Here is a 16800-nt window from a genome sequence, read left to right as displayed (position 1 = left end):
GGTCTTGTTGGGTCAACATTATGTCACGTGTTGTGTATGAGACTTTGTCCCCTGTCTCTGGGACAATTTAGAAATCATATTTATGTGCCCGTTCTTAGGGGTGTGCCTTGTTTCTAGTTGCATTCTAGTTATCTTCTGGTTATCCAGTACAGCACCTGCCACTGGCTAGCTGGAATTCAGCTGTCAAGTGAGTGACCAGCTCAAATCCCAGGGTGGTTTCAGCTCCTGACATGAGTCAGGTCCAAAGCAGATCTGGGAGAATCATCGCAGACACCTACTATTTGAGGAAACCTCAAGGTGTTAGGTCAGTTCTGGACTGCCCTTGGAGGAGCCTAGATTGGAATTGGATATCCCCTTCCCTCCCTGGCACCGCCATGAGAAGATACCAGTGCTTAGAACAGTGCTTTGCACATAGTAAGCGCTTAATAAATGCCATCATTATTATTATTAGAACCCTCAGGAAGGGTCTTGGACCACCTTTCAGTTCTGTTAAGAACAGATGCAGGATTGTCAGGCAATTCTGTTGTCCCCACTGAGGTTTTGGTTCATCTCTATAGCTCAGTGTGTCCCTGTCCTTGTGTAATCAGAGAAGCAGCGTGGCTCAGTGGAAAGAGTGTGGGCTTGGGAATCAGAGCTCATGGGGTTTAATCCCGGCTCCGCCACTTATCAGCTGTGTGACTTTGGGCAAGTGACTTAACTTCTCTATGCCTCAGTTACCTCATCTGGAAAATGGGGATTAAAGACTGTGAGCCCCATGTGGGACAACCTGATTACTTTGTATCTCCCACAGAGCTTGGAACGGTGTTTGGCACATAGTAAACACTTAAATACCAAAATTATTATTATTATTCAAACTCGCCCCTTACCTCACTAATTCCACTACAAATAAGCCCACACAATTCACTCCTCTAATACCAATCTACTTACTGTTCCTCAATTTCATCTGTCTTGCCGCTGCCCCCTCCCTCTAGCCTGGAACGCCCTTCCTCTTCATATCCAACAATCCACAGCTCTCCTCACCTTCGAAATCCTCCTAAAAATCTCATCCACTCCAAGAGACCTTCCCTGACTAAGCTCTCATTTTCCCTAGCTGTCCTCCCTTCTGCCTAAAGCACTTGGATCTGTTCCCACTAAAGCACTTAATATTCACCTCACCCTCAACGCACTTATTTACATATGCTTACACTCCATTATTTCCCCTATCTTTAATTTATCTTAATGCCTGTCTCCTGAAACTTGACAGTTCCTTGTGGGCAGTGATCATAATCATTAACTCTACTGCACTCCCAAGTGCTTAATACAGTTCTCTGCACATAGAAGTGTTCACTGAATACCACTGATTGATGGCTTGGTTAATATCACTTGCTCCTGCTGCAATTTTAATTTATTCCCTCTTCTTCAGTAGTAATAAGTAGAAGAATAAGTGGTAAGAATTTCGCATAAGAACCTTTAAAATACTCTGTCAATTACTGAATCACTTTTTAAGTGCTTAGTACAGTGCTCTGCACACAGTAAGCGCTCAATAAATACGATTGAACGAATGAACTTGGAAAAGAGGTCAAGTACTGATCCAGTAATTTACTCTAATTCCTTTCACATACCTGCATAAATTTCGTTTCTATTGATTTTCTCGGGACCTTCTCTAATTTCTCCAGGCTGGACATAATATTCTAAGAGCCTGACCAACAGAGAGAGCAGCAAAATAATTACTTTCAAAATCTCATATTGAGGGAATTGGTTTTTAGGGTTTTACCAGTTTACTTGTGAGCACACACCAAAAATCTTGGATCACCTTTCAGATCTGATAGGAACAAATGCAGGAGTGTTTTTAACTTTTTAAATGGTTAAATTTTTCTTAAACCTTGTGTGAAAAAACCAGACTAATTCTGCCAATCTATTTAGTGTATATGTAATGAACTGTTCATATCCCTGTCACCAATAGAACTGACATGCATTTTGGAATATGATAGCAGGGCAGTTTGATCCTTTGGATACACTTCAAATGTCTTTTCCTGAAGGCCAATTTTTCCTTGTCTTGGCATGTCATCAATCTCATTATTCCAATTTAGAGCCAAGATTTGGATATTGTTGTGTTGTGGGATGGATCTTGGAGTCCAAATACCTCAAACAAGTGATCAACATTACGTTGCCTGAATAAAATTTAAAGACTCCCAGGAGAAATGCATTGTTTGCTAAATAGCTAGCAGACCATTAAAACAATATAACACGTTTGGGGGTGGAATTGGGTTACATCAAGGTATTCCACAGAGTTGCTAGAGCTACAAACCAAACCAAAGGACAATCTTTGGTGTCTGTGGAACAAAAATGCATGCTCCTAGTCCCACCTGGCACTCTTCAACCCCACTGATTCATTCAGTCAATTGTATTCAATGAGCGCTTACTGTGTGCAGAGCACTGTACTAAGTGCCCAAAACGAGCTTACAGTCTAGAGCTTACACTCACATACATGAAAACAATCCTGCCAATATATGAAGGCCGAGGACAAGTGTTAGGCTCCTACAAGCCTAGCCTTGAATTTTCACCTTAAGAAAAAACCTCAAATGTTGATATTGATATGAAGCCCTGGCAACCTAAAAAAAACCAACCAAAACCCACCACACTCCAGGATTTCTGAATTTTGTATAAAACTTTGACATCTGCAGTCAGTATAAATGATAGAATCCAAATTTAATTCTTTGTACTATACAAACATTCTTACTGTTATGTTGGCAAACAATGTTCCAACCATGAAGTAGAACAGTCGAGGATGAGTCTCTAGAATACTGGATGGTGATAAGAAAATCCAGGTTGTAGAAAGAGTGAAGAGTAAACACGGAGACACAAATGGAAGCATCATTTCGTAGACTGAATTGTACTTCAAGGTGTTATTTCTGTAGGCTCTAAAATCAATTCAGAGAAAACACAAATGATTAAACAAGTGTCTACAGGCACTTAATCCAAGAAGGTTAGTGACACAGTTAGTGACAATGTGAGTTAGGTGGCCTTATGAAGTAGGCCAGTCAATATTGGGTGAAGTTAGCAAACAAAATTATGTGTCACTTTAAGAAAGCAAGATTGGGCATGGTTCTGACACCAGGTTCTTTAAATTTAGAGAAGAGTATCCCTTTAATTCTCCCCAGACTGCTACATTTTACATCAGCCCTCCACAGAAAAGCCACTCTTTCAAAAAACTTTCTGAGAAATAAAACCAACTCTCATTTTCTGAAGTTACCCCTTCCCTTTTTCAAAACTGTCAATTTACAAGGAAAAAGATAATAATATCAATTAACTAGTGAATTCATTAAAATACGTTATCTCCCATCCTCAACATGGATTAAAAAAATACTTACTTGCAAAAATTATATAAACTCATTGGTAGAGTCACAGTTACTGCACACCCTAAAAATGAAAAAAGTCTAAATTACTATAAATTTGAATACAAGTTGGAAGCTAGTTTCAATATACCCTCTATTTAAAAAGGCCTGAAAGTAGTAGTTGTAGTAGTTACTGAACAAGGCACTTGGGAAATACAGAATAACAAAGTGACAGGAAAGGATCAATTCAGTAATTTTTTTTATATTAGGGTTCACATCCTTAGCTGAATATCTTAGCCTGCTCTACTTTGAACAATATATTAGAAAATGCCAAAATGAGATGGATAATCTAGGATGCCAACATTTAGAGCAGTAGACCACAGTATCACTGACACTTCAGTTAGTCTTTAAGAAAGCAGCCTAAATACAGCACATCTCATAAGACATCTTTGGCTAAAACAGAGTAGGTAGCTCTGCGGTCTTCGGGAACAAACTAAAATGAAAAATTAAAACCTTCAAAATTGAAAGGCACTTTAGGCTCATATGGGTCTTACTGACTATAAAAAAAAAGTCTTCTTAAGCAGAACAACCCCAAGGGACAGTGTGCACCTGTTGATATGTGCCGGTGTAGATCAGTTTGGGGGCTTCCCCATAATTCTAAACTTGAACATGAACATAAACAGGGATCATTTTTACTAGAGGAGATGTAGCTCTTAAGTGTCAACAACAGACCCATTATTTTCCAGTTGGATTAACACCTAAAAAAGGCAGTTTACCAAACCACCAGAAGCTCAAACTAGCTCTTACTTACATGTCATCCATTTCAAAAGCTCACTTATAAAAACATCTTCCACACATGCTAGAAAGCATGTAGATTTATGAAAAAGTCACTTCAAATAATTTCTATCTAACAAAACGTCTCAACTGAGCCTGGCTTTCAAATTTTGAAGAGAATGCAAGTTCAGTGCAAGGGGCTGTGTGTAGCAAAGGTGTTTTAAACGGGCACATGTTGGTAACTGCTGATTTGCATGCTTATGTCATCTTTCCTTCATTCAATCCCAAGGAACCGAATTTACACACCCTTCAAAATACTAAAGAATCAAGCCCAGTGTGATTTAAATCTGGAGGAATTTATATATGCTCTGAGTACTGGCATTTGGTGAATCAAATTTATGCAACATTTGTTAGGCAAAAATGTTATCTCAGAGTTAAGAGCAGGCAGAAAATGGACGGAATTAATCAACCAAGAATGTGCCAAATGTGAAAGATCACTATAGATCTGAAGAGACACTGCATGCACATTGTTTTCCCTCGTAACTGTAACCAGGAGATTTTCTCAGAGAAATGAGAGAGGTGTAGGCTCATTATGGGAAGGAAATGTGTTGGTTGTTATATTGTACTCTCCCAAGCATTTAGGACAGTGCTCTGCACATAGTAAGCATTCAATAAATGCGACATTGAAAAACAGCAGTATAGGTGTATGTACGACAACAGAACTAATATTTTCAGTAGGGTGCTACAGATCCAGTTTTGTCTACTTGACGGCATTTGTTCAACATTTACCATGTGCTAAGCATTGTACTAAGTGTTGGGGTGGATAAATAATCAGGTTGGACATCGTCCCTGTTCCACACGGGGGGCTCATGGTCTAAGGGGGGACAGTCAAAACTACTCTGCCCAAAGGCACACAGTCTAGTGCAGCTAACAGCCAATCTAGATGCTGCCCAAAGACCAATCCCAACCTGTGAATTTAAAAGTGACATATAAAATTTTTAACCAGGCCACCAGTCTAAGCAGCACTGTTTACATTTTCTTACCAATTCCCTTCAGTTCCTAACAGTCGAATCTAATCAGAAACACAACACAATGTCCACCAGGCAGGAAACTGGATGACCTGCCATAGACTTCGGGTGGTCATCCGTGAAAAAACAGAGAAAGTCCAAAGATGGTCAGTGCAGCTTAGGAAGTTGAAAAAGCCAAGGGGCACACTGAACAGGTGATGATACAGGCCTACCATTAAATCAGCCAGGTTACACACTAGCAAGGTAACCAAATTATGGCACAAAAAATTTTTATCATCAAAATCTAGGGGATTTTATCCTCTGGAAAGCAGCTGTTCAAGATGACCTAGGCTGGGAAAGGTAATTGAGTCTCTGGCATGTCCTGAGGCTGAGAGTCCTGCATTCGTAGAACTGACACATCATCACAGCTTTGATATTTTTGTGCTCTGCCTAAAAACTGGAGTGACTTGCTCCATATCTGAAAGCTGAGCCTAGGCTGGACTGATTACCTTTAGTCAAGGCTCAGAGAAACGGGTCAGGGATATGCCTCTCTAACTGCCTATAGTGCTGTTTTTGCAGCCAAACGAACCAGCTCCGGACTTTCTTCACATTGGGAAGCAGCATGGTGTAGAGGAAAGAGACTGGGCCTTGGAGACAAGAGGACCTGGATTTTAATCCTGGCTCAGCCACTTGACTGCTCTAGGACCTTGAGCAAGTCACTTAACTTCTCTTGTCCTTCAGTTTACTCTCAACTGTATAATGGGGATTCAATAACTGTTGTCTTTCTTACTTAGACTGTGGACTCCTTGTGAGCCAGGGCCTGTGTCCAAGCTGATTAACTTGTATCTGCCCCTGCACTTAGAACAGTGTTTGACATATAGTAAGGACTTAGATACTATTATTATAACAATTAATAGTAATAATAATAATAACCACCACCGGACATGGCATAACTGCTCCCCCATCCTCCCTTTCCTCCCTTCTCACACCCCGCCCCCCATACCTTCAACCTAGGTGCTAAAACTTCTTCTTAGTGATGACTCCTACCCAATTTTTGGTAAGAGGCAAGGGGAAAAAAATGTGGATTCAGATTAATTTAGGGATGGCTGTGCAGAACTAGCAGAACGGAAATAAAAACATATTTTCAAGTCCGGGCTAATCTATTCCAGGACAACTAAAAATACTTTTCAGTTTCGGGAAAAATAGAGATCATGCCCTAGATGTATCTTAATCACACCTCACCAACTTAGTCCAAAATTGGACACAAGTCGTTAAAAAAAATGAAAGTATTCTGTGCCTCCAGACTTGCTGCTGGGTTAAAAAAAAAATGCACATTCATAAAAAGGTTTTAAGATCCTGGGGAATTCTTACTGAATTTTTACCGTACATTTCCAAATATACTCTGCTAAGTTTGTATGGAGCAAGCAAAATTGTCAGGCTGTTCGGGGGGAGGGGATGGTAAAAACCCTAGTGCAGGTAAAAAATAGGTGATCGTTAAGGTAGGCTTCAACATGGAGCTTCTTACCAATAATCATTGTAGTGAATAGGTCTCTATATAAGAAATTAAACAGGAAAGGTTCATACCAGGCCTCAACTCCCACAACCGCAGTCACTATGTAGACAATAGAAATAGTCTGAAAGGGAAATGCAGAGAAAAGCACACAAAGACGTTAATGGCTGGAAAGTCTAAGGACTTCTCATTGCTTTCTACAATCAGGTGCCCTTAGATTACAATCTAATCAGGTGCCCTTAGCGATAGTAAGTGTTGAATCTTACATCGACATACTGTCACAAGTCTTTCATGCCTTCAAATAACTCATGACAAAATGACGAACAGAAATGAAACTCTGGTGGTTGCCAACATAATGCACACCCCCGTGAGCTACTTGGGGTATCCTTGTTGTATACAGATAAGCCACATTCTCCTCTAACCCACATTCCCATCTCCAACTGCGTTAGAACAGCGGGTGGAATTGGACAGGGTCCAAGGAGAATGAGCAGGTGAACAGGCATGCTCACTGCAAGCCTGTTATCAGACAAGAGAAACGGACCTCTTTGCTCAGTGAAAGGCCAGAGAAAAAGCAACAAAGCCAGTATCCAAACTGTATTAATTAGAAGCAGCACAGGTAAATGCTACACTTGAAAACATATTGCTTCGTACTACAGAGCAGACAATGCAAAAGAAAAACAAGGACTTGCAGTTTTAATTACAGGACAGCTGAAACTGTTGAAATGTCAAAACGTATACTTACCACCTGACTCATGTCATATCCCCAGGGCAGAAAGAGAATCCCTGTGTTATACTTTTCCCAGTGGGAAAGGATGAAAGAAAACAAGACCACCCATAAGAGGAGATAGAGAACAAAAACACTGACGCCAGTCCTTCCTCTGCCAAAAATGGAGTACACAGTCACTACAAAGTAAACACAGGCCCAGCTATCTAGGCCATGATCAAAGAGTTCTCCTAAGGGGGTGCTGGAATTGGTTCTCCGAGCTTGCTTTCCATCCACACCATCTGGAACACAAATACACATACCCCAGAAAAAGTCAATATCGCCATATGCAAGAAGCCCCCTTCCTTTATGATGCCTGAAACTAGAGACATCATTACAGCATTCATAACCTATGCAACTCACCAAACTGTACCGAAACAGGCAATTTTAACTAATACGAAACAAAAGATTGAAGAACACGCCTAATATCATTACCCCAGAGGTCGGAAAAAACCCAGCCTAACTGAACTGCAAGTGGTACAAAGTCCTCGCCAAGACCTATTTATTCCCAAATGTGCAAACACCACAGAAAAATGGGCTAAAAATGCTCCCCTGGCAGCATGGTACTCCTCAGTCTTTTGGACTGTGAGCCCACTGTTGGGTAGGGATCGTCTCTATATGTTGCCAACTTGCATTTCCCAAGCGCTTAGTACAGTGCTCTGCACACAGTAAGCGCTCAATAAATACGATTGAATGAATGAATGAAAAGGCACTGGGCTATAAAGGCCTCCTTTTCCCAATCAATTGGTAGATAGGGACATGCAATTTCCTAACAGCCAGAAGTCAAATAGGCCAGACTTTCCTTTCCCCTTAAGGACCCAAACTTTTGGCTAGCAAGCAGCCAACTAGATTGTTTTGCAGTTCCCATTCTATCTAGAGTTGGTGGGGCAACACAATTTAATAAAAGGGCAGAATAACAATTACCTTGTTTAAGATTGGAATGAGCGCACTTAAAAAAATCTTACCTAATGTGTAGGCTGTGAAATTGAGGATGCCCACAACAATCCACACCCAATCAGGTACATGCTTTTGACCCGGAGCTGCAAAAAGAACCACCACTGCATCTTTAGCAAATGACCTCTGGGCTTACTCTCATAAACACATCCTTTCCAAATGAATGGTTTCTACACTTTAAGTAAACATGCCTGGATATCCAACTAACTTATCTTTCAAAACCAAAACCTTGCAACAAAGTAAATGTGTCTAACTTCTTCCCAATTTGCTTCTGCACAAGGGGCTTTCTCTTTGTACCCCACCTCTTGACCCCTCCCCACTTGAACAGGCATTTATCATTATTATTTTCTCATCATAAACTTATATCTTCATGAGGAATCCACCCACTTCAAGGCACATCTCCTTCAAGAAGCCTTCCCTGACTAAGCCCTCCTCTCCTCTCACTCCCTTCTGTGCCAGTCTTACTTGCTCCTTCATTCATCCTCCCTCCCATCCCCACGGCACATATGTATATATCTGTAATTTATTTTATCTACTTATTTATTTATATTAATGTCTGTCTCCCCCTCTAGACTGTGAGCTCGGGGGCAGGAATGCGTCTGTTATTATATTGTATTCTCCCAAGCGCTTAGCACAGTGCTCTGCACACAGTAAGCACTCAATAAATATGACTGAATGAGTTAATTAATTCTCAACCAAGCTGTATGTACCTGTCTGGAAAAAACAACTTTCCTGGAATTCTGGGCCTTGAAAGGCAAGGACCTCCAAATTCACAGTCCATTTCTCTGCCTTTGATTGAGCAGATATTGTATTGCTTTGTGGGGATATTACATTTCTCCTCCTCATCCTTGCTGCTACTCAATGAACTAATTTATTTTAAAGCTATCTCCCCAACTGGGCTGTAAGCAACACTCAACAGAAGGAATTGTAACTACCAAATCCACTGCATTGTGCTCTCCCAAGTTCTTAGTACAGTGCTCTGCATACAGAAGGCACTCAAATACCATTGGTATCATACGCTTTAGCCCCTATTTCACAAGTTCAATTCTTAGAAATTAGAATTGTGAGATTATTGAGGTACTATTAATGACCTTAAATATCGCAACCAAGTGGATTTTCCAGTACTGCAATCTCATTTTATCATCCTACCCTAGGAGCAACTGCTCTGTCATATTTTGCCAAGAGACAAAAATGTGTAGGCTTCAATCTTTCACTTTTTTCAATCTTGGCTGTCCAAAAATCTCACTGACCAGTTTCCATATTTTAGTCTGAATCAATCAATAAGCAAAACCTCTGGACAACTGAAAAGGAAGTCCCTTAAAATTATTTCATCAAATTATAATTTCTAAGAAGTGAACATGTGAAATAGGGGCTAAAGTCTATGACACTAAAGAATTAAGTGGAGGCAAAAGGCTTGTTCCTAAAGGTGGAAGGAGGCGATAAAGTATGCAGCAAGAGGGAGAAAAATGAGAGCCGAGAGAAGAGGTTACAGATCTCCTGTCACTTAGCCCCAACCAGAGGACATCAAAAGCCCTTTCTTTCCAGTGCTCAGGTGGGACATTTGTCCCTTGGGTTAGAACCTCATACCTTAGGCAGCCTCTTACTCATTGGGATGCTATCCCCTCGGTAACAACATCCCACCACAAGGCACCAAGAGAAGCTGGAGGGAGATGAGAATCTGCTTATCCATTTTCACTGATATTTTTAAAAATGAGGTGGGAGCAGGTAGGCAAAGGAGGGAAGAACTGTGTTTGTGTCAGGAAGGATCCAGCTGGGGGTACTGAATAGAGTTAGCTCTCAATACATTAAGTCTGTAAACCTCGCCCAACTGTTGGAAAATGAATTCCCTCTATCCCTTGCAAGGTTCTGTTCCCGTCCTGCCCTATTCTGAACTAAGAGGGAATTAATTTTTCAACAGTTGGGTGGGGTTTACAGATCAGTCAATCAGTGCATGTTTTAATGCACTGCAAGCCGACTTTATTTAGCAGTCCCAGATGGATTTTTGCATAAACCCAAATTCTATGGCCAAGCCCAATCTGAGTCAAACCCAAGGGGTGTGGGGCCTGTGTCTGACTTGATCTGACTAGATTGTGTGTGTGGGGGGGGGGGGGGGGTACGGAGGCCATCACCTTTACACAATGAGTCACAGGCAATCTGCAGATCTGTATTCTCTTTCCCCCAATTTGTCTGTGACTCACTGGTAAGGTTAAGACCTATTCTACCTGAAGCTGCTCAAATTTATCCCCTCTAATTTTCCTTCTGTTTTGAGACACTCATTTTCTGTATTCTTCTTTCTCTCATCCCTACTGCTCCCACCCATCCCTACTGATAATATTTGAAAGTGCTCCTTCTTTAAAAGTTACTTGGACACTTTGAAAGAAAAATAATATAGAATTCTTTCAATTATCTCTGCCAACAGAGAATAGTGGCGTGCATTACATGAACAGCATTCACATGTACACCCTCTTCTGGGCCTTGTGGGCTGCAGCAAATATTCTAACATAGAGTTGACCATCTTTTCCAGCAAGGCAGTGCCTGAACTGAGCAAGAGTGAGATGGACAGGATCCCCAAGACCCTTTTAATTCCCCTGAGCCCATCTCAGTTCAGAGGAGCAACAGCCCTCGGTAGATGAGGGAGGGAGGGAAGGAGGGCAAGGAAGGGAAGGCAGAGTGCATGGAAAACAGTGAAAGGAAATGAGAAAAGGGTATAGATTTCAAATCCGCCCTTAGCTTGACCCCATCTAACTTTCAATACCCTCCCCCATTACTGGCTATGGTCTTGAAATCCAGAAATGTAGAGATGGGAAAGTGGGGCAATTTCATCTAAAGAAGATAGAAGGCATTGCAAAGCAGCAGAAATCGAGCATTTGGGGAAACCAGAGATCACTCAGGGCATTCAGAAGGGAAAGGCAGCACTGTTATACTGCTAACATCCAATCAGTCCATCAATCAATGGTATTCATTGAGGTTTAGTAGAGTACATGTTGGTAGATACATTCCATGATGTCTGTCTACAGGGGGGACAGACAATAAAATACATTACAGATATGTATGTATGTACTATGGGACAAAGGGTAGGGTGAATATCAAGTGCACAAAGGATATAGCTCCAAGGGCATCGGTGACACAGAAGGGAAAGAGAGTAGGGGAAATGAGGGCTTAGTTGGAGAAGGCTTCAGGTGATCCACAAATGGATAATTAGGAGTACACTCCAATCAACAATACTCATTATGTGACCTGAGCTCTTTAAAGAGACAAAAGTAGTCACAAAAGGAAATTCTGATCATTACTTTAGTTTTTCTAAGTGGAGTGATGAACTCTGAACTCTTACCATAAAAAGATATTACGTGATTGTCATAATAAAGTGCACTAGGCAATGACTTTTTAAATTGCTCAATTACAAAACCCTCAATAGATAACTCATCCATTATATCTCAATGACACCAGTTTCTTACTATCCAAATACTCTAAGACTAGAGTCAAAAGATATAGTCTTACCTGATGCATAGAAGTCAGGGTCAAAGTATGCCATGAGTAAGAAATTGAATACAAGCAGCAGAAAACCAGAAAAAGTGATCAGATTTGGAGCCAGCCACGTAGGGAAAATCTAAAATGAAAAAATGATGTAAAAAAATGTATTATGAGAAAAATCTGCCACCTCCTTATGCATAAATTAAAATTAAAGAGTTTTCCCAAGAATTAGGGGAATTATAACTTTTAAAAACAAACTGTACAGCTCCTCTGCATTCCAGGTTTTTGCACAAATTCAGGAATTTTCACACTTCTCATATGTTGGAGTTCAGCCATTCAATGCTAGGGCCATGGATGAAGTGAGAAGCAGCGAGAAGCAGCGCGGCTCAGTGGAAAGAGCACGGGCTTTGGAGTCAGAGGTCATGGGTTCGAATTCTGGCTCCACCACATGTCTGTTGTGTGACCTTGGGCAAGTCACTTAACTTCTCTGAGCCTCAGTTACCTCATCTGTAAAATGGGGATTAAGACTGTGAGCCCCACGTGGGACAACTTAATCACCTTGTATCCCCCCAGCGCTTAGAACAGTGCTTTGCACATAGTAAGCACTTAACAAATGCCATTATTATTATTATTATTATTAAGTGATTCAGACTTTTGTCTGAGGTGCATAAGTAAACACTAAATAAGTACCACTGATTGATTGATAAGGTCCAGTCATAATTAGCCTCTCCCTAGCCTCAGGAAGTCATGATATGACTGAGCCTCCCTACTGAACAGTTCCCCCATCCAGAGTGGCCTCAGACTTCGGGAGGGAGAGGAATACAGGTCGCAATCTCTAGCAAGAAAAACAGGAACTACATAGCTCTTCTTAAAAGTTTTGTCATGCTGTGCTACGTATTAATGAGACTCACCTTGGGCAGGGCCAAAACCTGTAACCCACAGCTGCTATGCACAGTGCAATTCCCTGGGAGAATTTGTCGTTAATCATAAATGGTAATGACACTGATTTTGGCTGAAGGACACTACATTTGCACTGCATTTTTGTGGTAACCTCTTTCTTCTGAATGAGGAAAGCCTTCCCAAGTGAATAGTATTAGATCTTGAAAACTGGGCTTCCTCGTATGACGCAACAAATATGCAAGTCATTTTTCATCTTTTTGTATTTTCATTTGCTAGCAGATTCTTCTGGACATTTGATAAGTTGCTATTCAAAATAATTGTCCGGGCAATCTTGTAAAATCTCTGGTGGGACAGAATCCCCCTACCACAAATTACAACAATCACAAAATATATTTTTAAATCTTACCTTCACTATAGTATTCCAAAATGGGTGCATTACATAGAGAGAGAGGGGATTGGTGTCCAAAGCACTGTACTGTTAAAAAGAGAGAGAGAGGGGGGGAAATTATATTATTTAGAACTGAGCTTCATGGGTTCTTTCTCCTGGTGACATAGGGGGCTGGACTCAAGGACCTTGCCCTCAAACTAGCCTGCAGACAGCAGTTTGGGTCAAAAATTTCTAGTATCTCATGCATGAATAGATTCCATGCACAAAATATATCAATCAAGGTGAAAAATCCCATTTTAAAATAAAGTTACTTTACAACCACCAACTGTCATAATATAACAGCTCGCCTTATTTCCACAAACTGAGTGATCAGGACACTTACTCTTTTGAAATCCCATGTTCATTCACTCAATCCTATTTATTGAGCGCTTTCTGTGTGCAGAGCACTAAGCGCTTGGGAAGTCCAAGTTGGCAATATATAGAGATGGTCCCTACCCAACAACGGGCTCACAGTCTAGAAGGGGGAAACAGACAACAAAACAAAAATGTTCTGGCTACCACAGAAAATAATATTTTTACATTGATTCAATTTTTCACCCAATATGTTTTATGAGTGCTAAACAATCTACAGGATTAACTAGTTCAAATTTCATTTTATTGGTCCTCTATTTGCCCTCCGGTGGAGGTGTTAAATTAGATGTCAGGAAAAGAAAAACAAAGATCTTGGATATTCCACACTGAACGGACAAGCCCCAGGAGTTAGTGATTAATCCAAGTAGTTTGGTAGTTAGTTTATGCTGTCACACCCCAGGGCTTTAACCTGAACATTTCTATGAAATGTTAATGATCTGGTGCCACAGTCTCACCCTTTCTAATGAACTGCTCCTTTCTGCTCTCCAGAGAGCCAGGTCTAACAAAGGCCTTAAAATTAAATTACTGGCCTCAAAAACCTGGCCTATGTTCACCCCTAGTGACACACACAAGCAAGAGTTCAGATCTCCCAAATAATAAAAAACAATCAGTCCAAGAAGAAAAGAGTACCTTGTTTCAGTCAACAGGCATTGGTGGGTTATCTGAAACGCTCTAAACACTCATTTTAAAGTTGGCTTCTGCTTATCCTTTCCAAGTGCCAATAAGAGCTAACAGACAAGTAGGTATGATCCGACCCCACAGGATCTTGTTTTACTGCTCAAAATTTACCTTTCATTCATTCATTCATTCATTCAATTGTATTTGAGCACTTACTGTGGGTAAGGTACTGATCATTTTGTATCTTCCTCAGCACTTAGCAGGTAGTAAGTGCTTAACAAATATCACTATTACTAAGCTCTCTAAAGGAGAAAACATGAGAAATAATAATAATGATGATGATAATTATGGTATTCATTAAGCACTTACTAATCAATCAATCAATCGTATTTATTGAGTGCTTACTGTGTGCAGAGCACTGTACTAAGCGCTTGGGAAGTCCAAGTTGGCAACATATAGAGACGGTCCCTACCCAACAGTGGGCTCACAGTCTAAAAGGGGGAGACAGAGAACAAAACCAAACATACTAACAAAATAAAATAAATAGAATAGATATGCACTAATAAAATAAATAAATAAAGAGAGTAGTAAATATGACCAGACACTGTACTAAGTGCTGGGGTGGAAACGAGCAAATTGGGTTGGACATAGTCCCGGTCCCACGTGGGGCTCACAGTCTCAATCCCCATTTTACAGATGAGCTAACTGAGGCCCAGAGAAGTGAAATGACTTGCCCAAGGTCACACAGCAGACAAGTGGCCGAGCCAGAATTAGAACCCATGACCTTCTCACTCCCAGGCCCGTGCTCTATCCACTTCGCCATGATGTTTCAATCACCTTAGAAAACCTTTCACATTTTGGTTTCCAAACATTACTGATGGTTTTACCTTTGCGTGGGTAAGCTTTTGCAATTAACCCAGAAACGTAAACAAGGCTGAGGGTAATATAAATCCAGACCTGATTTACTAAAAGTCGTTTTACGGCTTGGATTTGCAGGTTAACAAAAAAGAGGTGGTGGGAATCAAATCAACGATATCTACTTTGTGCCTAAAATAGAAATAAGACACTCTTTGGTCTCAAGGAAATTACAATCTGAGGGGGTGAAGGGGAAAAGACATTATTTCACACCAGAAGGGAAGAAAACAGATAAGAAAACAAGCAAGAGCTTAGAGCGCTGGTACAGTGAGTGCTCTGCCCACAGTGAGCACTCAATCGTATTTATTCATTCAATCGTATTTATTGAGCGCTTACTGCGTGCAGAGCACTGTACTAAGCGCTTGGGAAGTACAAGTTGGCAACGTATAGAGACGGTCCCTACTCAACAGAGGGCTCACACTAGAATACAATGATATGTACAAAAATGCTACGGACATTGAATGCTAAGGCTGTAACTGAAGAGAAGAAAATTAACCAGGGAAGACCTCTGTAGGAGGTGGGATTTCAAGAGAGCTTTGAAGGTAGGACAGAGCTATGGAATGGCAGATTTGAAGAGGGAAGGAAGTTCCCGGTTCAAAAGCAAAAAGAGAAGCAGGGTGGCCTAGTGGAAAGTGCATGGGGCCGGGAGTCAGAGGTCCTGGGTTCTAATCCCAACTCCACCACATCTCCGCTGTGTGACCTTAGGCAAATCACTTACGTTCTCTGTGCTTCACTTACCACATCTGTCAAATGGGATTAAGACTGGGAACGCCACGTGGAACAGAGACGGTGCCCGTAATGATTACCTTGTGTCTGCTCCAGCGCTTAGTACAGTGCCTGGAAAATAGTAAGCACTTGCATTCCCAGAGTCAGGGTAGCCCTAGAACACAATCTGGCACAGAAAACACATATTTACTGCACACCCAATAGGAGCAAATATGCCCAGAAAAATGTAAAAATCTCACTATGGTTTCCTTAGAAAAACTGTAAGCGGGCCTGGGTTCTGAAAATTAAGCAAGTTGACTGCCCTGAAAACCAAGGTCAAGGTGCCCTCCCCAATCAATCCTTACCCCACTGCTAATCAATAATACAGAATTGTGGAATCAAGACAAATTTATGTGAAATCATTTGAACAGCTGCATTATGAGGATGCAAGAAAAGATTTGGAAGTAGGGGCTAGAATTCAAAGCTTTCTAATTGCCATGCAAATTTAATTGTCACAACTATTCATTCATTCATTCAATCGTATTTACTGAGTGCTTACTACGTGCAGAGCGCTGTACTAAGTGCTTGGAAAGTACAATTCTGCAACAGAGACAATCCCTACCCAACAACGGGCTCACAGTCTAGAAGAGGGAGACAGACAACAAAACAAAACAAGTAGACAGGCATCAATAGCATCCCACACATCGTGCTATACAGCAAAGTACAGAAAAATAAAGAACAGTCAGCTCTTCTCTCATGCATTCTGGATTAAAGCGCTATTAGATAATTAGGAAACATTCTACCCATTATGCATAGCTACCTCTGGATAGAACACAATGAGGCAGTATCTGTTGCCAAGTCTTCCACAACATTTCCATAAGCCACCTTTTTATTCCTCCATTCAAAAGGCCTCCACTGGGCGTCCTGACATTCATTAATTCATTTGATAGCATCTATCGACCGCTTACTTTGTGCAGAGCACTGTATTAAGCGCTCTGTCACATCCCAGGATCCGGCATCAACCTCCTCCCAGATCTCCCTGCCGTTCAGTCCTTCTCACTCCGTCCAAT

At 41.0% G+C, this 16800-nt stretch overlaps 1 protein-coding gene across 2 annotated transcripts in view; it reads right to left on the bottom strand.

Moving 5' to 3' along the window:
* The window catches only part of SELENOI (selenoprotein I), a 39839-nt gene that overhangs the window by 9949 nt on the left and 13090 nt on the right, over nt 1-16800 (bottom strand). The window contains exons 2-9 of one of the 2 annotated variants that reach the window (XM_038750817.1): nt 13100-13168; nt 11821-11929; nt 8334-8408; nt 7348-7610; nt 6621-6729; nt 3351-3399; nt 2720-2900; nt 1602-1678 (exon numbers count right to left, since the gene is read on the bottom strand). In XM_038750817.1, coding sequence (XP_038606745.1) covers nt 1643-1678; nt 2720-2900; nt 3351-3399; nt 6621-6729; nt 7348-7610; nt 8334-8408; nt 11821-11929; nt 13100-13168 — 891 coding nt within the window. In that variant the 3' untranslated portion in view covers nt 1602-1642. Of the gene's footprint in view, nt 1-1601; nt 1679-2719; nt 2901-3350; nt 3400-6620; nt 6730-7347; nt 7611-8333; nt 8409-11820; nt 11930-13099; nt 13169-16800 lie in introns of those variants that run through there. The other variant, XM_038750816.1, reaches the window with a different exon arrangement.

Source organism: Tachyglossus aculeatus, chromosome 9, assembly GCF_015852505.1.
Source record: "Tachyglossus aculeatus isolate mTacAcu1 chromosome 9, mTacAcu1.pri, whole genome shotgun sequence".
Taxonomy (NCBI): domain Eukaryota; kingdom Metazoa; phylum Chordata; class Mammalia; order Monotremata; family Tachyglossidae; genus Tachyglossus; species Tachyglossus aculeatus.
The sequence above is the reverse complement of the archived record's forward strand: the minus strand, read 5'-3'. Positions and strand labels throughout refer to the sequence as shown.